This window comes from Phocoena sinus, chromosome 4, assembly GCF_008692025.1.
Source record: "Phocoena sinus isolate mPhoSin1 chromosome 4, mPhoSin1.pri, whole genome shotgun sequence".
Lineage (NCBI taxonomy): Eukaryota > Metazoa > Chordata > Mammalia > Artiodactyla > Phocoenidae > Phocoena > Phocoena sinus.
This window is the reverse complement of record NC_045766.1, coordinates 143,643,142-143,664,600: the sequence shown is the minus strand read 5'-3', so window position 1 is coordinate 143,664,600 and position 21,459 is coordinate 143,643,142. Positions and strand designations below refer to the sequence as shown.

Here is a 21,459-nt window from a genome sequence, read left to right as displayed (position 1 = left end):
AGTCCTAACCACTGGACCACCAGGGAATTCCCATCAATTTATAATTTTTTAATGGTTTTAATTTTTTAATGGTATGATTTTGTTGTGATAGCTAATAAACATTTGCCTAACACAAGGTCACAGAGGTTTTCTTCTCGAAATTTTACATTTAGGTCTATGATTCATTTTGAGGTTTTTTTTTTCACGTATGAATATCCAGTTGTTTCAGCATCATTTGCTGAAAATACTACTTTTTCCCTTGAATTGCCTTGGCAGCTTTTAAAAAATCAGTAGCCATACGTGTCAGTGTTTCATTGATCTGTATGTTTATCCTTATGCCGTTACCACAGTGGTTTGATTTCTGTAGATTTGTTTTGTTTTGTTTTGAAATCAGGTGGTGTTAGTCCTCTAACATTGCTTTTCTTTTTCAAACTTTTTTTTTTTGCATTTCCATATGAATTTTAGAATCAGATGATCACTTTGTGCAAATAAGCCTGCTGAAATTTTGATCGGGATTGTGTTGAATCTGTAGATCAGTTTGGGGAGAATTACCCTCTTACCAATATCGAACCTTCCAACCCTTGAGCATGGTAACTCCTTCCATTTATTGGGATCTTTACTTTTTCTCAATAATGCTTCGTAGTTTTTCCTGTACAGGGCTTGAACTAATTTTCTTAAATTTGTTCCTAAGTATACTCTCCTTTTTGGTGTTATTGTGAATGGAATTATTTTCTTTGAGTTCCTCTTGATATCATTGTACTGTTTGTGCAGCCCTGTGTCAGGGCATATCTGCCTGTAACCACCAAATGTGACCGTAGAAGACAGTTCTGACGGCTACTCTCAACAGTTCTTGTTGATCTTAGAGAAGAGCCACCGTAACCAGACTAATCAGAATGCAGCCTGCTTCAACTGTGAGAAAAGCCAGAATTCTGAAGGAAATGCTGCGATACAGTTTTTGCATATGTCACCTTGGCTTGAGTGGCTGAAGCGCAAATCTAGGAATCTAGGCAACTGTTGTGATGAAGCCAGATATTAAAAACCCAGAGTTAATAAATCACGTAAAGCGGTGTTAGCATGTGTCATAGGCTCAGTGACCATTTTTCTCCTAAAGTAAATGTGACTATATGTATGAAGGTGTATGAAGCTCTGATTACCAAATGCATTGTCCCCAGGTAGATATGAATGCCACCCTAGGCCAAGTTACAAAGTCAACAAAGTTCGATTTGTGGTCCGCTGCTCCCTTTTCTCCACTAGGCGAAAAGCCCCCTCTAATTGTCCTGCACTCACCTCTGTAGAAGAAAAAGCTAAAACATCTCATATGCTTTAACTTTGTGGGCTGTTGAGCTAATTATACTTCAGTATAAATGAAGTTAGGTTTTTGTTTTTTGTTTTTTTTAAGGCCATAGGCACGGTTACAGGAGAGGGATAGCTCTTTCTTTTTTAAAAAATTAATTAGTTTATTTTTGGCTGCATTGGGTCTTTGTTGCTGCGTGCAAGCTTTCTCTAGTTGCGGTGAGCGGGGGCTACTCCTCGTTGCGGTGCGCGGGCTTCTCATTACGGTGGCTTCTCTTGTTGCGGAGCACGGGCTCTAGGCATGCGGGCTCAGTAGTTGTGGCATGAGGGCTTAGTAGTTGTGGCTGGCGGGCTCTAGAGCGCAGGCTCAGTAGTTGTGGTACACGGGCTTAGCTGCTCTGCGGTGTGTGGGATCTCCCCGGACCAGGGCTTGAACCCAGGTCCCCTGCATTGGCAGGCAGATTCTTAACCACTGTGCCACCAGGGAACTACCAGGTTTTTGTATTTTTGAGTTTATCTATTATTAAGTAAGGAAATGCTCTCCTCTTTTAAGGGAACTTCAGGTAACAAGGAATAGTGAAACTGGTGTTGACAGTTGGGATGGGCAGGAAGCCCCACATCACCCAAGACCCACCTGAAGGTGAACCTGTAGGAGTGCTGTGTGGTCAGAGGTGACATCAGGGGGACAGTTCACTTGTTCAGAGCCCTGGCCTCAGAAGCCCAGTGCTGGTGGGAGGCTGAGAAATCGTGCCTGGCCTCCGTTCTCGTTACGCTGGTGCTCAGCTTGCTGGTTCAGGGCACGCCAGGGAGGCCCTTCCTTCTCACTCCTCTCCTGCCTCTGCTCCTGTCTTTCCTGCCTGGTCTTGGCTGTGTCACATGGCATTTTTATAGTGGAGTGAGCCACTTGGCGGCGGCAGGCACCTTTATTAGAAATACTGCTCTATGTAGGGACTGCTGTGTTAGCTTGTTACTTTCTTCGGGTGTCCTAGTTGGTGCTGTCCTGGGCATAGCCACGGGGGACCTGAGATGCCTCGTCATCCATCTTACTTAAAAGAAGATGAATTCAAGTCTTCGGCAGTATTTATAAACTCTAATGCGGTAGTATGTTCTTTTCTGTGGCTGTTCTTTTTGCCTCTGAAGTTTTTAAAAAACTTATGCATTATGCCTCTCTAAGGGCTAGTTTACGTTTACCAACTGTTTACTATATTCTGTGTGCATCTTTTCTTTAAAAATACCTTTGAAAGAGGAAACACAATAGAGGGATTTTGAGGTTGAAAGCTGTGCATTTTTCTGATTTTATTTTGTTTCGATTTCAGGAGAAACTGGCTCTTCGACAGCAGCTGAATGAAGCAAAGCAGCAACTCCTGCAGCAGGCAGAGTACTGCACAGGAATGGGCGCAGCAGCCTGTACCATTTTGTGGGGCGTCTCCAGCAGTGAGGAGGTGGTCAAAGCCATCCTGGGAGGAGTAAGCACGCCCGCGGGCTGCCTGGACATTGCTGAGTAGTGCTTGTGCGACTTAGAGGACACAGTGCAGCCATTAAGGCGCCTACAGACTAAATCCATTTCTTTTGTTCATCAGATAGTTCTGGAATACCATCTGTGTAGGGCCCACTGTAACTGGTCTCCCGGGGGGTATGTAAAATGAACGAAATAAGATCCCTTCTCTCCTGGAATCTGTATGCTGTTTATGGAGATAGTTCCACTTCAGTATTATTACTTGACATTGTATGCATTTAACAAAGTTTAAAGTGCTTTTACGTATGTTATTCCAGGGGTAATATAATATTTAATTGCCTGAATGTTATATGTTAATAGCATGTGAGTGCACACAGACGTCAAGGAACTTCACAGAGGAAGAGAGATTTGAAATGAACCTTGATTAACCTGCACAGGCAGCAGTGGCAGGAAGTGAAGAGGGTCCCTCAGGAGGGGAGAAGTAGAGCAGTCAGAGACCTGGAGTGAGACATAGGGACAGTGTGTGGGTCATCTGACACAGGGTGGAGGGTCAGTGTGGTTGATGATTTGTCCAGTGGGTGCTAGGACGGGATTCCTTAAGGCTTTTTGATTGAAAAAGTGATAGGACAGGAGGGGAATTTGGGCAGCTCAACCTGACAGTGAGTGAGGATGGAGGGAGGGTGGGGTTGTGGGTGTGGAGACTGGCCAGGAAGACTACGTGGAAGGTGGAAGGCCTCCCCCCAGTAGAATAGGGGATGGGAAGTGGAGAGCTGTGTGGGTGAGGCAGGACTTGTGACAGGGTGGTGTCCATGGCGGAGAGGACAGAAGGAGCCCGGGAGGACTGTTATCTGACTCTGGGAGAATCGAGTGGTCCTGAATGGCAAACCATCCGTCAAGGGCGGATGGTTGGCGGGAGGCCAGTAGTATGTCACTCATCATTTGCAGAAATAAAAACAGTGGAGGGACTAAATGTATTTTAAAGTTTACTGAGCTTTCTTAAGGTATAACTTACGTGTCGTAAAATTCATCTATTTGTAAGTGTACAGCTTAGTGTTTTCTAGCTAAGTTTTGGAGGTGTGTAGTCATCCCCACAATCCAGTCTTAGGATATTTATATCACCCCATGCAGTTCCCTTGTGACATGTGTAAATGCATTGGTTTTCAAACTATTCCTTAGAACCCTGCCCCCGCCAAGGAAGTGCTTTCAAGGTTCTGGGAACTTGGAAACTCTTTCTGCCGAGTAATGAAGACTGAAACTGTCAGATGAGCCCGTTGCTGTCTTTTACATGTTGTGGTTTCAGTTAAGATTTTATTTGAAAAACAATTTCTGCCAAAGGTTTGAAAACCTCTGGTTTCATGCCTAGAATAGAGAACATATTTTTCTACTATATTTCTAGTATGTTTTTGGGTGAATTCAACCCAGTACTTCTATCATTGTATAAATTTGAACTGTTTCCCTCATGTATTTTACTATGTCAGTCTTCAGGGTAATTTTTCTACATGCCCCAAACTTCTTTTTTTCTCATCTTTTCATTGGGAAGTTTTAATGAGGGAATAGATTTAAAAATATTGCTTCTGTAATTAAAACCAGAGTCTTTCCTCTGTGTCCTGCACTTTGAAAGTGTTTTCCTACTGGTATTTGTGAAAGGGTGTGACATTTCCATTTCTGAACTTTCAGGGTAAAGCTTTGAAGTTTTTCAACATCACCGGTCAAACAATGGAGAGTTTTGTGAAGTCACTGGATGGGGATGTCAAGGAGCTGGATTCTGATGAAAATCAGTTTGTTTTTGCTTTGGCTGGAATCGTAACAAGTGAGTAATTCTCTTCAAACGTAGTGACTTTCAGAAGTGAGTTCCAGAGCAGTGATCACAGTCGGGGTGTGTGTGCATAAACACCTCTCAGGAACATTTCAAATAGGCTCCTGCCCTGGAGAGTCTGACTCGGTAAATTGGGGGTAGGGACCAGGTGTATGTTGTGGAACATCACTCCAAGGGATTCTGATAGGTATCGGTGAGTAGCAACAAGTAGTCTTAGGAGCACAGGGTGAGTTTGCACGTTCTGGTCAGTTCTCTACGTGGACAGAAGTCAAAACTGTAAGTTTAGCTACTTGTTGTTTGGAATCATCATCATTTACTGATGTCTAGCTAAAGTAAAAGCCTTAAGCAGAGCTTAAGTTAAACTCTTGCTGTTGTTTTGGTGTTGTAACTAAAGAATTCCAAAACCCTAAATTGTCTCTTTAGTAAAATTTTCCCAAAGATTATAGTTAGATAGAATTCTGTGGCAAAACTGCTGTAAAGGATAAAGCCAGATGGCTATATAATTAACACTAATATCTTCAAATAGTAGGAGGTGGTATATACTAGGGAGTATTAAGGCTTTTTGTTCTAAGTCAATGAAATGGTTAAATATAGAGCTATGACTTACTTTTTTACATTGCTTTTTCGCCTCTGCTGTATGCTATGCTGTTCTCTGCTGTTAATGAGAGGGGAAGTGTTACATTTCTTCATCTACTGAAATCCTCACGAAGTAGATCTCATGTAGATGATTTCTTCATAATCCGTTAGAAATTGGTGCTATTCTTCTGGGGCAGACGTTGAGACCCGGACGGTGTTCAGCCAGTCCTGATTCAGGCCGGCACTTTATCCGCTGGAGGACTGCAGAATGCACTTTCATCATAGCGCCTTCAGCTGGTGGAGGCTTGCACTGCTCCACCTTTCAATATTCCTTTAAGGTCTCTTTTTTAGCAGAAGGTATTTGCAGATTTGATGGTTAGATTTTCTGCTATTTGTACGTGACCTCAAAGGTCTATGATGTATGTGACTTTTCATTCTGCTGAGTTGTGAGTTTGAGCTGCTTGAATTGCCAGCCTGTTGCCCAGCAGACAAGCTCAACCTGGCTTTGTTTTTCCCTGCCTGGTTGTGGGCGTGTCCACATTCCCCTTACGCGCTGGTGAATCGTACGGGATGATTACGTACTATGTTCCTGCTGCTCTGCAGAGGTGTTGGGGCCTTATGTGTGTCAGATACCAAGACTCTGCCCCACGCACGGGGAGTAGGCAGTACAGCAGACGCCTTGGTTAGCTGTCAGATAGATCCTCTGCCTTCTAAAACAACGATTCTTCTTTTAAGTTTACCTACGGTAAACTCACCCATTAGTTTTTTTCTCACCTTTTTGCAGTCCTGTGAGTTTTGACAAATGCATGCAGTCACGTCACCACCACAGTGAAGACCTGGAACAGTTCCACTACCTCCGCCTCATCTCCCTATCTGCCCTCCCCTTCCTTTTGTAGCCAGCCCCTCTGCCGGCCAGCAGCCCAGGCAGCCGCTCGCCTGGCAATTTGCTACACCTCTTAGCTGATGTTTCTGGCTGGCTTATCTGGCCTCCAGCGTCTGCCCCAGGTGAGCAAGTGCTTGCCTCACAGCTCTCCTTGCAGCACCTGCCTTTTCTTATTTTTCATATCAGTTGGTTGACCTTCAGCCTCAACTCTGATGTGTTCGAGATAAGTTGTGATTTTTTGAATTATCTAAACTGCCCCTTTTAAAGAATGGAGGTGTAGCTCTCTTCAGTTTACTGTATCCTAAACAAAAACTGGATGTCAAGGATTTGTTTAAACATTGAAATTATGAAATTTCTTACTCATCCATAGTCACTGTTCTTACTAATAGACTAAAATAGTATAAAGCGTCTGGATTTTCAGGCCCAGCTAGTCCACTTCCCAGGATGTAAATTCTCTGGACTTTATTTTCCTTATCTGCGAAGTGGAATAGTAATACCTGCTCTGACTACCTTACACATTGTTGTGAATGTTACTGAGCTATGGTGAAGTGGTAACACATCGTAAACCAAGGTCCTGTTTCACATGGGGGGGCGATTGTTTCCAACAACTCTTTTGTAAAAAATTTATTTATTTATGGCTGCATTGGGTCTTTGTTGTTGGGTCTTCATTGCTGCGTGCAGGCTTTCCCTAGTTGCGGCAAGTGGGGTCCGCTCTTCGTTGTGGTGCGTGGGCTTCTCATTGTGGTGGCTTCTCTTGTTGCAGAGCTCGGGCTGTAGGCACACGGGCTTCAGTAGTTGTGGCACACAGGCTCAGTAGTTGTGGCTCGCGGGCTCTAGAGTGCAGGCTCAGTAGTTGTGGCGCACGGGCTTAGTTGCTCCACGGCATGTGGGATCTTCCCAGACCAGGGCTCGAACCCCTGTCGCCTGCGTTGGCAGGCGGATTCTTAGCCACTGTGCCACCAGGGAAGTCCCTCCAACAACTTTTATAAGTGGACAAATATAGAACTTAAAAGAAGATGGCAAATTATTATCACAGCCCTGTGAAGATTGACTTGCTTAGCTTGCAAGTGGAAAACTTATTTTTCGAACTACTTTTTGACTATTTGAAAGTCATAATTGCACTCGTTGCCTCTTAATTCTGGGTTTCTTCATTCAAACAATGTTAGGTAATGATTACAGAATCAAAATTACCTTTTTTTCTTTTCTTTTTTGCCACTCTGCGTGGCTTGCAGGATCTTAGTTCCCTGACCAGGATGGAACCCAGACCCTGGCAGTGAAAGCACCGAGTCCTAACCACGGGACCGCCAGGGAACTCCCCCAAATTGCTTCTTGATTGTTGATAATTTATGGCAGGACTGGATCCAGCTTATCTTCTGTGGACGTAACAGTCCCACAGAGTTGACAGCAGAGCGCCCTGGGTCAGCAAGCAGCACTGCTCCTGGCTCCTCCACCTCAGGGGAGCAGTGCGGAGGGTGGGCGGGATTGAGGCCCAGTGTCCAGTTCTGCTTCTACCACCAGCCAGCCCTGTGTTCTTGACTCTGTGACCCTCAGCTTCATCTTCTGAGAAAAGAGTCTTAGACCCCAGATGATGACTAAGGTCTGCCCCAGCCCTGGACTTGTGCGGCTGCTTTGAGAAAAGGGGGCCGTGAGCCTTGCCTCCTGGATCAGGTGACAGGCTCTGAGCGGCAGTGGGTCTTTGGTGTGTGCAGTGTCATTGAGGTAATGTCCCTAGAGCAGAGCTTCTCAGCCTCGGCAGTAGAATTCTCTGTTTTGGGGAGTGTTCTGTGCATTGTAGGAGTTCAGAAACATCCCTAGACTCTACCCGTTAGAGGCCAGAAGCAACCCCTAGGTGTGACAACTGAGAATGTCTCCAGATGTTGCCAGTTGTGTCCTGGGGGCAAAATCATCCTCCCTTGCCGCTTGGAGACCACTGCCCTAGAGCACCACCTTAACCCATCATGTACATAGACAGAAAGGTTTATGATACTCCTGGATGTTAGAGGTAATTGTTGAGAGAGATTTTGAGATTGCTGAAGGCTGTTTTGGCTTCTCTGTCCCCTGGGCATGCTTCTGACATGTTTGATTTAGTCTAGTCATATAACTGGTCTTGCCAATTCAGGGGAATTTGGTATCTGTCATCTACAATATCCAGTTAATCACAGAAATTCTCTTCATCGTCTTTCAGTGGTTTGTCTTGGATAATTTGGGTTACTGTGTAATCTTTCCTTAGATAATGCCCTTCCTTCAGTTGCCAGAGTATGGCCTAGATAATGAGCTGTTGTTTTGCGGAATTGGAGTGTTTCTTTGGAAGCTCATCTCCCTTCTTCGCAACCTCAGTGAGGAGATAAACACAGTCAGCCTTAGAGTTTTCCAGACTAATGGAATGTAAGAGGAGGTTAGGTATGTGTTGGATCAGAAGGACCCCACAAAGAGCTCCACTGTATCCTTAAGATCTGGGATTAAGACTTGAGAGAAGCAGGATAGAACTTCAGTGAATCCCTGGGGACATAACTTTCAGGGTGAATTGTTGATTTTTCTAGGTGAAGGCAAGTAAATTGGCCAATTTTATAGAATGTGACACTAAAGAGACCTGAGCATTAATCTTTTCCTGTAAAGAAGTGGCTCCAGGCAGGACGGAGAAGAGGAATTGTTCACAGATTTTGGACAAATCCATATCCTCAACCATTAGAGTTTTTTTTAAGCAGGTAGCATTAAGCGATTGTGGGGCTGGTACAAGGCATTACTAGTCCTTTTTCTATTAAGCTGGTCATTGGTGGCCTATGGCCTTCCGTGGCTTCAGCTCTAGAGAAGATGAGGTAAAGGTGAGAAGAATCATCTGGAGTCTTTTGGCTTTTGCCCCAGTTGTTTAACTCTGTCCATAGAACTGGGATTCTGGGACTATTGTTAATTCTTTGGTTATTTCTTGAATATTACATAGTATATGGGCAAATAATATTCAGATCGGCTCTAATTTGTGTATAGGAGAATTTTCTGGGACTTCTAAAAATTATCCTTCTGTAGTGCCTTTTCTTTATCTGTTCCATTTACAAAATAAACATCTGTCCATTAAACTTTGCAGGGGCTGTGTCCCAGAGAAGGGAGGAGTATCTTTCTGATGATGGTCCCAGAGTCACAGTTACGGGTTGGGAGAAGCAGAAGATGCCGGGAGTCTTTCTTTCCTGAGAGTGCAGTTGCGTGTTGAGGGAAAGAATGTGAGCAAATGGAAAGAACAGGAATTATGCTTGTAGATGTGCCGTAGGAAAGTTGGGGGTTCTGCTTGGAGCTGTTTCCTTCATGGTGGGTCAACAGGCGATAGCGTTTGGCTGGCAGTGGCACTCTGTCACCATAGGCCTTGCCCTTGATTTTTTCTGTGACTGGGCGTCCTGACGGTCAGAGCACGCTCACTCCATGGTGGAAACTTATCCAGCCTGGTGAGGCAGGTTTGGCAGGTGAAAGCGCGAGGAGGTTATAAGAGGTATGGGAACATTTCCTGGGAGTCATATTGACACTGCAGACTGACAGCAGCAAACAGGGAAGGACAGTAGACTCACCCCTCTCAGCTGGCCCTCAGGTTACAGGGCGTTTCTCTCTAGCCTGACTTCTCACCACAGAAGCCAGGTCACGCAAGTGGGAGAGAAACTGGCTTCTGGGAGCCACTTCCCAGCGGGACTGGGCATTCCCTCCAGCTCTAAGGGGGTTTCCATACATAGTGTACAGAGGCAGTTTCCAGACTGAGGTTACCCATGGCCTTTGGCCCACTCCCACACCCTGAGAGCCAAATCATTGACTTGATAAGAAAGTACCACAGCAAATGCAAAGAAACAAAAAGCAAACAGTAAGTCAGTCACAGTATTCATAGAGGAAACTTTATGATGTTTCTTTCAAGAAACGTGATGTAGTGTTAGTGCTTCAGAAGAGCAGTTTATGGAGAACAAGTCCAGGATGAGCAGTAGAGACTGAGTAATCCACTGAACATGCCAGTCATATCCCAACTGTTATTATTGCTATATTTACTTTTTAACAGCTTTATTGAGATAAAAGTATACCATACACTTTGCCAACTTAAAGTATGTAACTCGATGGCTTTAGTACATTCATATAATGTGCATCCATCTCCACAGTCGATTTTTAAACATTTTCATCACCCAAGGAGAAGCTTGCTAACCTCAGCCATCATTCCCCAATCCTGCCATTCTTCTAGCTTTAGGCAGCCAATCTACTTTTTGTCTCTCTAGATTCGCCTGTGCTGGACATTTCATACAATGGGATCATATAACATGGGGTCCTTTGTGACTGACTTCTTTCATTTAGCATAGTGTTCTCAAGGTGTCCATGTCATAGCGTGTACCAGTACTTCATTCCTTTCTGTGGCTGAATAATATTCCATTGTTTGGCCATACCACATTTATCCATTCATCAATCGATGGACATTTGGGTGGTTTCTGCTTTTTGGTTATTATAAATAATGATGTGAAAATTTGTGTAAAAGTTTTTGTGTAGATATATGTTTTCATTTCTCTTGGATATACAGCTAGGAGTGGAATTGCTGGGTCATATGATATGGCTTTTAGCATTTGAGGAACTGTCAGACCATTTTTTGACAGTTGCTGTACCATTTTACATTCTCACCAGCAGTGCATGAGGTTTCTCCACATACTTGCCAACACTTTAAAGTTATTTTTTGGTTATAGCCATCCCTAGTGGGTATGAAGTAGTATTTTGTCATGGTTTTGATTTGCATATCCCTGATGGCTAATGATATTGAGCATCTTTTCATGTATTCATTGGCCATTTGTGTATCTTCTTTGGAGAAATGTCTATTCAAGTCCTTTGCCCATTTCAAAATTAAGTCATTTGAGGGACTTCCCTGGTGGTGCAGTGGGCAAGACTCCCCGCTCCCAATGCGGGGGGCCTGGGTTCAATTCCTGGTCAGGGAACTAGATCCCACATGCATGCTGCAACTGAGAGTTTGCATGCCACAACTAAGGAGCCCGCGAGCTGCAAATAAGACCCAGTGCAACCAAATGAAAAGAAAAAAAATTGTCTGATACAGCCACTATGGAGAACAGTATGGAGGTTCCTTAAAAAACTAAAAATAGAACTACCGTACGACCCAGCAATCCCACTACTGGGCATATACCCTGAGAAAACCATAATTCAAAAAGAGTCATGTACCAAAGTGTTCATTGCAGCTCTATTTACAATAGCCAGGACATGGAAGCAACCTAGGTATCCATCGATAGATGAATGGATAAAGAAGATGTGGCACATATATACAGTGGAATATTACTCAGCCATAAAAAGAAACGAATTTGAGTTATTTGTAGTGAGGTGGATGGACCTAGAGTCTGTCATACAGAGTGAAGTAAGTCAGAAAGAGAAAGACAGATACCATATGCTAACACATATATATGGAATCTAAAAAAAAAAAAAAATGGTCATGAAGAACCTAGGGGCAAGACGGGAATAAAGACACAGATCTACTAGAGCATGGACTTGAGGACATGGGGTGGGAGAAGAGTAAGCCGTGACAAAGTGAGAGAGTGGCACGGACATATATACACTGCCAAACATAAAATAGATAGCTAGTGGGAAGCAGCCGCATAGCACAGGGAGATCGGCTCGGTGCTTTGTGACCACCTAGAGGGGTGGGATAGGGAGGGTGGGGGGGAGATGCAAGAGGGAGGAGATATGGGGACATATTTATATGTATAACTGATTCACTTTGTTATACAGCAGAAACTAACACACCATTGTAAAGCAATTATACTCCGATAAAGATGTTAAAAAAATTGTCATTTGTCTTTTTTTATTGAGTTATAAGAGTTCTTTGTATATTCTAGATACCAGTCCCTTATCAGGCATATGATTTGCAAAACTTTTCTCATTCTGTAGTTGTCTTTTCACTTTCTTGATAGTGTCTTTTGAAGCAAAAAAGTTTTAATTTTTGATGATATCCAGTGTGTTTTTTCTTTAGTTGCTTGTGTTTTTGTTGTCATATCTAAGAAACCATTGTCTAATTCAAGGACATGAAGATTTACTCCTGTGTTTTCTTCTGAGTTTTATAATTTTAGCTCATACATTTAGGTCTTTGATCTATTTTGAGTTAATTTTTATGTATGGTGTGAGGCAGGGGTCCAGTTTTTATTTCTTTGCATGTGAATACTCAGTTGTCCCAGCACCATTGGTTAAAAAGATTACTTTTTTATCCTTTCTCCATTCAATTGTCCTGATCCCCTTCTTGAAACTCAGTTGATCATAAATTTGAGTGTTTATTTCTGGTCTCTCAGTTCTACCATTGATCTGTATGACTGTCATTATGCCAGTACCTTATTATTATTTCTATTGTCGAAAATGAGACAGAATTGTTACAACCTAAAGCAAAGCTATCAGACATAATCTGCCTCAACTCTTTGTATTTTTATCAGCCTACATAATTCACACTAGTTTCCTTCCTTAAATTATATAATTACTATGGTAGCTTCTAGAAATATTTATAAACTTTAAAGAAAAATGAACCTAGGAAAAAAAGAGTACATTTTAACAGAAAATTAGACCAGCAGTCCTTTGTAGTCCTATGGTTGACTCATAAGCATCCCAGACAGACTGACAAATGCTGGAGCTATCTGAGCAGGAATGTATTCACGTTTATTTTACTTCATAGTTTGCTTGGAATGCAGCATTGGCATTTGCTATTATAATACTGAATACATGATAGGGGGCTTCATTTACCAGTATATTTGTTGTGTTTTGTTGGGTGTTGTCGCCTGCTCTGATACAGTGTACTTTTTTCCTTCAGTGATGTATTAGTGATGTTCCTGTTATCTGTTGCTAGGCAACAAACTGCCCCCAAACTTTGTCTTTAAACAACAGTAGTCATTTATTTTGCTCCGGAACCTGCAACTTTCTCAGAGCTTGGCAGGGAGGATTTGCTGCTACTTTGCTGTCTGGGGCCTCAGCTGGGGTGACTCAAATTGCTGAGGGATGGAACAGCTGGGGGCTAGTGGGACATCTTCCTATCCTAGTGTAGTCCCAGGCTTCTCCAGCTGTGTGCTTTTTCTGTAGTCTGCATCACGGCAGCCTCAGGAGAGTCAGATTTCTTTCCTAGCGACCCAGGGCTCCTAGAGCACGTGACGAGGGGCGGAGCTGGAAGCTGCCAGGCTCTTTCTATCTTGCCTTGAAAGTCCTGCAGCAGCTGCGCTGCATTCTGCTGGTCACACTGGAGTCTTAGGGCAGGAACAACCCAAGGTCTGCAGGCAAGAGCCGTGGTTTGCTGGGATGTCGTCTCTGGAAACTACTAAAGTATGTAGCTAGAATGTATGTTTCACTGGGGAGTTCCCGTATGTAGTCATAACATGAAGAATGTCTTCCCCAAAAAACTACCTTAAAATGACTTTGAGTTTATGATGCCAAATGCTTCATTCCCCCCCAAGTATTTCTTTAGTAAAACTAGAGTGTTTCGTATGGTAGAAAATAGAGTCATCAGGTTCAAATTCATTGAACACAGAAGGCTACATTTGTATCAGTTAAGGGTCCTGTCTTCAGTAAAGTTATAGCTGTCATGAAATTATATACCAAATAGCACCAATGCAAGGAAAGAGGCAAAAAGTGCTGGAAGGACAAGCAGAAATGGGGAAAAAAATCTGTTAGGTTTAGGAAACTTTAATATATCTCTTTTGATCCTCCTCAGCTCAGACAAACAAAAATAAATAGGAATGTCCAGGATCTGATTTCATAAAGTTGTTCTGGTAGCATAGATGAAATTTTATATTCTGCCATTAGGGTACCGTTAATCAAAGCAGAACAAATCAGTGATAAAATTAGTCTTCCATTCTCGATAGTTATTAGCAAACTAAAAATAGAAGAACACTTCCTTAAACTGGTAGAGGATCTCTGCCGGAGACTCACTTAGCTGTGGATTACTGGAAGCATCTCCACTGAAGTCAGGAGACCGAGGATGCCGCGGCCCTTCTTGTCTCCACCCTGGCCGGCTCACTTAGGTTAGAAACTTTAGTCACTTTGAATCATGCTTTATTGTTAGACCTAGCTAAAGAAAAATCTTACCGACACATGCATAAATAATCTGGATCACTGACGTGTCCTCACGGGTATCCGGGAATGTGACGGAGACAGTGTTATCTGCAGTGGTGTCCATGGGAGTCCGTGTAGTGACCTGGTCTGGTCCCCGTGCTGGTTCTGCGGGGCCTCAAGCATGAAGAAACGTGATACTTGCTGACCCACAGCAGGATGTACAATTTAGAAAAATTTCTTTTTGGAATCAGTTTTTGTATTCTCTCCTGACCTCATGATCTCAGTTTGGTATTCTGGTTTAGAGTCATTAGGATTTCACTCCCAGGGTTGAAAGTGGATTTTAGTGTCCTTGGTCCCAGATAAATAATCAGCCCCTACCTTCTGTTTGGACCCTGATGGCCCATAGCTGTTTAATCCAGTATTCTGGAGCCTGGTGTCCGCTTGCTGTGCTGTGGTCAGGCTGCAGACGTATTTAGACCCAGTGCTCTGTTCCACTACCGAGGCATTTGCTAATCACAGCGGACGTCACTCACCGTTTCAGTAATGGCTGTGGTTGTCAGTTACCCTATCTGGGCTGTCAGCTCTGTGGATAACCATTCTGTGTGTTCATTAAGTCTGCTAGGAGAAGGACAGCAACACATCCTCTATCTTGGACAGACTTCTGACGCTTTGTTTCATCCTTATGTTGCAGATGTAGCTGCCGTGGCAAGTGGTCGTGAATTCCTGGTTAACTCAAGTCAGGTGCTCTTGGACACCATACTGCAGCTTCTGGGAGACTTGAAGCCGGGACAGTGCACCAAACTCAAAGTGTACGGTGGATGGTAGTTAAAAGTTCACGTTTATTTCCATAGTAGTTAGAATTTGCTGATTGGGCCCCCTTTTCAAGCAAATGCACTTAATTTGGCTATAGTTCTAAAAAATAGAAGAAACAAATTTCCCGGAGAATTAAGGGATACACTCTCTATTCAATACTATTTTCGGAAAATAATATAAACAAAATGAATGTTCCCACCTTGGGGCAATCACTGAGTCCCAAATGCTATCATGGGTGAACTTCAGGGTGAACTTAGAATAGGTGATGGTGTTGACAGCACCCCGCTTCCAGGAGCCGGAATCCGGACTTCTTTTCCACTGGTGCTTAACAAATTACCACAGACTTATTGGCTGAAACAACACCTACTTCAAGGTCTGTAGGTCAGAGGTCTGAGTGGGCTTGGTTGGGTTACCTACAGGGTCTCAAGTGGCCCAAATCGAGGGTTGTCCAGGCAGGGCTCCTTTCCGGAGGCTCTGCACAAGAATCTCTTCCACGTGCATCCAGGTTGCTGGAAGAATCCAGTTCCCTGCGTTGACAGGACTCCGGTCCCTGTTTCCTTGCTGGCTGTCAGGCGGGGCCACGTTTAGCTTCCAGGGCTGACTGAATTCCTCATCACGTAACCTCACCCCATCTTCAAGTCACAACGGCTTGCCGAACCTTTCTTACACTTCAGAACCTCTTGGATTTCCTCCTCTTTTGCCCGCCAGAGAAAACTCACTGTCTTTTTTTTGGTTTTTTTTTTGCGGTACACGGGCCTCTCACTGTTGTGGCCTCTCCCGTTGCGGAGCACAGGCTCCGGACACCCAGGTCCAGCGGCCATGGCTCACGGGCCCAGCCGCTCCGCGGCATGTGGGATCTTCCCGGACCGGGGCACGAACCCGTGTCCCCTGCATCGGCAGGCGGACTCTCAACCACTGCGCCACCAGGGAAGCCCAGCTCAGTTTTTGATGGGGTCACGGGTTTATATTTGGCATAACTGGATAAACTCCCTTTTGATTAACTCAGAGTCAGCTGATTGGTAACCTTAATTGTATCTGCAGAGTCTCACTGCCTTGACCAGGCAACTTAATGTGACCAGGGTGTTATATGTCGGTCTCGGGGATTAGGGCAGGAAACGTTGACCCATTTTAGTATTCTGCTACCACACCATTTATTTCAAGTGTTTGCTTTTACTTCTTGAGCACTTCATTAAATAGCTTCTCTAAGTCTTTGTAAGTTACTTCTCGCATCTGTGTCATCTTGGCCTTGGAATCTCTTGGTTGTCTTGTCCCACGTGAGTTGGGATTTTTCCTGTTTCTTTGTAGGCTGAGTAATTTTTGGATTGTATTGTGGACATTTGAATATTGTGTTTTGAGACCCTGGGTCTTGCTTAAATCTTATGGGAGGTGTTGATGTTTTGCTTCAGCAGTGGTCAGCCTGGTTGGGTTCAGGTCACAGGTTCTGACCTGCCTTCTCTGTTTGTGGCTTCCATGTCAGTTCCATTTTTTTTTTTTTTTTTTTTGGCCATGTTGCACAGCTTTTGGGATCTCAGTTCCCTGACCAGGGATTGAACCCCAGCCACGGCAGTGAACGTGCTGAATCCTAACCACTAGGCAACCAGGGAACTCCTTTCAGTTCCATTTTTAAGAAGCTTTTGCAGTGCTGTTGCTGTGAGGCTGATCCCTCACCATCGTCTCCTGATGCTCTGCCCCTCATGTATGTCCCTGTTTGGGACCTGGATGATAGTTGATATTTTAGTTTTCAGAGTCTTAGATATGCTGTTTATGATCAGATCCACACATGCATAACTTGGGGTGAGGCCAGGAGTCTGTAGACGACCTTGTGGGGTCACATTCCTGAGCCTTTTTTTTTTTTTTTTTTTTTTGCGGTACGCAGGCCTCTCACTGTTGTGGCCTCCCCCGTTGCGAGCACAGGCTCCGGACATGCAGACTCAGCGGCCGTGGCTCACGGGCCCAGCCGCTCCGCGGCATGTGGGATCTTCCCGGACTGGGGCACGAACCCACGTCCCCCGCATCAGCAGGCGGACTCTCAACCACTGCGCCACCAGGGAAGCCCAATGCTGAGGTTTTATATGCCCTGAGGTCACATGTTTCTGCAGCTAGGCCCAGTCCAGGGCAAGAAGCAGGAGTTCAGAGGATCACATTTCCTTTCCACAGAGTTTGAGTTACCCGAGGACTCCCACTGCCAGCACGGTCACTGATGCGAGATCCCGCTGCTACTCCTCGAGCCTGAGCAGAGGGCTTCTCCTGGTGCTCTCTCTGTGTGGTTCGTGCCACCCTGGGTTTGGGGGCTGAGTGGTAAACTCTTGGTTTGGTGGTTCTTAAAATTCTGGTCTTCTTCCCAATCCACCTGCAGAGACATTTACTTGACAGTCTTCCATCTGACCCCCAAGCACAGCCAGGAGCAGGCTGTCAGCCTCAGACCCCTCTTGGGATCCCTGTGCAAAGCGGCCTGAGGCAGGTCTTGCTGCTCCGTTCTCTGTGGCCACCTTCTGATATGCACACTGTATACCCACTTTCTCCATCGCTGCTAACGTCCAGCCTGAGTCCTCCAGAACTAGGACCCTTCCTGTACTGCAAGCAAACCTCCTGTTCCGTTTGGCCTCTCCACACCTTGACTGTAGTTTGCCTTTTTCTTGGGGGTTTTGCTTTCCTCGCCACCTTCATGGTCAAAGGCTGCCCATTTTCAGCAGCTTGGGTGCCTCAGACCCAGAGATGGGGATTTTTACAAATAATTATTTAGAGCAGTTGTAACTTCACAACAAAACTGAGAGGAAGATGCAAAGATTTCCCATATACCCCTGTCCCCCCCGCCCCCCATGCGTAGCCTTCCCTGTTATCACCATCACTCACCAGAATGGTGCATTTTCTACCGAGGGTGAACCTACTTTGGCATGTCAGTCACCCAAAGACCATAGTCTACCTAAGAGTTTACTCTGGGTGTTGTCCATTCAGTGGATTTGGACAGATACGTTATGACAGACATTCATTGTTACAACGGCATACCGAGGGCCCTGGGTTTATCATCACATGGGTTTCCGGCCTCTGAGGTGGAGAGCCCGTTGTGGTCCTTAGACACATGCTCTCTTGCTCAGCTCCCTCCTCCCATCACTCCCCGAACCTCGCTGAGACTCCTGCTGCTTACTGCTTCTCTTTCCTCCACAGCCTCCCCTCCGTCCAGCTAACCTGGACCCTCAGCGTCATCCCCTGATGCTCTGACCTTGGACCAGCCATCCACCTTCTCCCTTCCTAGCTGTGGTGATGCTTGAGGAGAAGGTTCCAAATGCACGGGCATGCCGTTTCACCCTCACCCGGTCCTGAGTCCCCCTGGAATCCTCCTCTGCGTCCTTATTGGTGCCACTTGCATCTCCGCCGTGGCTGGGTCAGGCTCAGACTCTCTCTGTGACGCCGACCCCTGCGCTGCTCTTCGGCCCTCTGTGGGGCAGGGGCACTTATCCCAGCAGGTGGCTGTCCTTCCTGCTCCCCAGGGAGAGCTGAGGGCTGTGGGCCTGAGCTTTCTCGTCTCTCTGCCTCACTTGTTTATACCCTCTCACCCTCACTTTCTTCTCTCATGTGACCTTTTGGGGTTTCCACCTCTGGCTTTGATTAGCTGTGCTTTTGATTAGTTGCCTTCTGGGATTTTGCTCAATTAGCTGTCATCTCTTGCTTAGGCATTTCCAAGTTCTCCCTTCCACTGGCTCCTTTTCAGCCGACTTTCTCCCAGCTGTGCTGTGATCACCTTCAGCGGCGCCCTAGGGTCCATATCAGAGTATTTCCAGCTCTGCTAGGATTTGGGTGGCTTTGGATTTTCCACGACATGACACATTTTCCCAGAATGAAGGGCTGGCTTATGTTGCCCTGTTCCTTTTGCTTCCCTTGAAGTCCCCATGGGCCCTTGGGGTTAGTGGCCCTTTATAACAGACTTGATTCTACCGAGGGACCCCAGGGCCACCTCTTTGGTGACAAGTGGGACATTGTTGTGACTTGGCCTCTGTGAGTTCTTTCAGGGTTACGTCTTCTCAGGCCATTTAATTTCTCGATAGCTCCAGTTTATCTGCCTTTTTTTTTGGAAGACCCTTTTTTAACTCTCCAAATCTAGAAACTTCCAACATCTGGTGGTGAGACACCAGCTGGCCCTGAGGGCCTCTCAAGGTGCTTTTTGCTGCCAGCGGGAGGGCTGGGTTGCTGCTTGCTGTGGTGGTGTATCTTTTAAGCCTTGGCTTCCATAGCTTTAAGGGGATGACCTTCTTGCTACACCAACCAGGTCTGTGTTCTCTGTTGATAATTTTTAACATTCATATCAGCCTCTCAGGTGTCTGCTCCATATGGCCACTTGATAGGACTGTGGGCAACCCCAGGCTGGCCCTAGACCAGGCTCTGTCTGCCAAGGCTAGGGAAGTCAGTGCTGCCTGGCAGGGCCTCTTGTCCACCTCTTCTCTGTGCATTTCTTCTTACTTAGCCAGCACTCGGGGTGTGAAGTGTCCGGAGATTCCCCATCCTCACCAGCATCGGTCCTTTTCCTTCCACCTCCAACCACGGGGCATCAGCCTGGCGCACAGAGCGTCTGGTACAGGCAGTTTCTGTGCGTGTCTGGGGTTGTACCCTGACCTTGGGATTCTGAGGGCCACCAGGTGGTGTGCTGGCCTTGAGCCTGGTACGATGGACCCTCAGAAACTCCTGGTTGTGGCTTGTTTCCCCACTGCTGTCGTGTGACACTGGCATTGCCGTTCTCCTTGACACTCAGTAAGAGCTGGACAAACACAATTTTTGTTTCTCATCGGAGATCTGGGTTTCAGGAGTTAGGATTACTTCCAGCCTTTAAGTTCTCCCTGGTTTCTTTTGCACTTAACTTTTTCATTAACTTTGTCTCATTGCCCATCCTTCATTATGATTTTACCAGTCCTTATTGACACAGGCCTGGGACAGGTAACCCACTTCTGCATACTTACTCCAGGGAAAGTTCTACCCATAAACCCCAGGACACGTGTGCAGAAATGTCATAGCAGCTGTGTTTGTTATAGCACACGCTAGGAACCGACCTAAACCTCTGTCAGCTGGAGAATAGAGAAATAAATTGTGATCAGTATGTTGGGACGCATCAGTGAAAATACGTTTGAGCTATACAGATCAACGCGGACAGACCTCTCGCGGTGGTGGGGAAGATTACTGCGGTATGCGCTGCTGATACGAGCATGGAGAACAGGATCGTCAGGCTCTGTATATTTGCTGTAAAGGTATATGGAGATGCACGCCTCTCTCCCGTAGCAAATGAGATAGTGGTTCCCACCTGCCTGAAGTCCGAGTTCAGATAGAGTTCATGAAGGGGATTTGACTATGGTGAGGAGGTTTCTTTCTTAACCCGGGAGGTGGGTGTCGTGTTCTGTCTTTTTGTGTGTCTTCTCTGTTAAGTAGTAGATAAAAATTAATCTAAGGTACTTGATTAGGATTACGTATGGTACATACAGGCCACAGATTTTTAAGCTCTGACTTGACTTGGGAGGGGGCCTGAGTCTAAAACAAGCATGTTCACTGGTCAGTTACTATATCCTTTTTAAAAATTGGTGGGGGGCTTCCCTGGTGGCGCAGTGGTTGAGAGTCCGCCTGCCGATGCAGGGGACGTGGGTTCGTGCCCCGGTCCGGGAAGATCCCACATGCTGCGGCGCGGCTGGGCCCGTGAGCCATGGCCGCCGAGCCTGCACGTCCGGAGCCTGTGCTCCACGACGGGAGAGGCCACAGCAGTGAGAGGCCTGCGTACCGCAAAAAAAAAAAAAAATTGGTGGGCCTCTAACTGCGAGTTTCCGTCCGTCATTTGGTCTGAAGTATCTGACTGTATTGCTCTGCCAATTGCTTCTTTCCCATGTAACGTGCAGCCTTCTCTAAGAATTGTATCACTCTTTGTTCCTTAAAATTACTTGATGGTGCTAATTTGGCTACTTTAGATTTTAGTCAGTTTTGGATGACTGATTTGTGGGTTTTGTTTCAGGCCAGTAGACATCACAAGTCATGCCTTTTGGTTTATTTTTATGGTTGGCTTGTTTTGAAGTACTGGGTGTGTTTATTCTTTGTTGCTTCTAGGTTACAAGTTATAATTTCTTTTACAAGGAAGAACAAGGTAACTCACTCGCATCACCTTTACTTTGAGCACCTCAGCCTTGGACGTCAGACTGTCTGGGGGGTGGCTTTCTGACGTCTCACCAGGAGAGCCCGCTCAGCCTCCAGGCGCAGGCCTCGTGTATCTAGGTGGAGAGAGGGCCTTGTCATTCAAGGAGAGTTACTTGCGTAGCATTTTAAGTTTACTACTACCTTTGTTTTAGCATTGCTTTCAGTCCTTCTATTATCAATGTCAGATGCCTCTCAAATTCTCAAGACTGCAGAGATGGGGAGATTGCTCTTTTGCAGCCCATGAATCCATTTATAATGTATCTTCTGCTTAGGTTCATGGTAGGAAGCAGAATTTACCTACTTTTTTGTCATTGGAAGAAACAAATGACTCCTAGTACTACAGTAGTTTGGGAAATGACATTTCCTTTTAATACTGAAGTAGCAGAAGAGTGAATTGAATGGGCGGTCTCTTTTGACCTGACAGTTGGAACTTTGATACATTATTTACAG

At 45.4% G+C, this 21,459-nt stretch overlaps 1 protein-coding gene across 7 annotated transcripts in view; it reads left to right on the top strand.

Moving 5' to 3' along the window:
* The window catches only part of HSF2BP (heat shock transcription factor 2 binding protein), an 81,784-nt gene that overhangs the window by 20,055 nt on the left and 40,270 nt on the right, over window positions 1–21,459 (top strand). For 5 of the 7 annotated variants that reach the window (XM_032629929.1, XM_032629934.1, XM_032629928.1 and 2 more), the window contains 3 exons: window positions 2,589–2,738; window positions 4,406–4,538; window positions 14,726–14,855. In XM_032629929.1, the coding sequence (XP_032485820.1) occupies window positions 2,589–2,738; window positions 4,406–4,538; window positions 14,726–14,855 (413 nt within the window). The remainder of the gene's footprint in view (window positions 1–2,588; window positions 2,739–4,405; window positions 4,539–14,725; window positions 14,856–21,459) is intronic. The other 2 variants (XM_032629931.1, XM_032629930.1) reach the window with 1 other exon arrangement.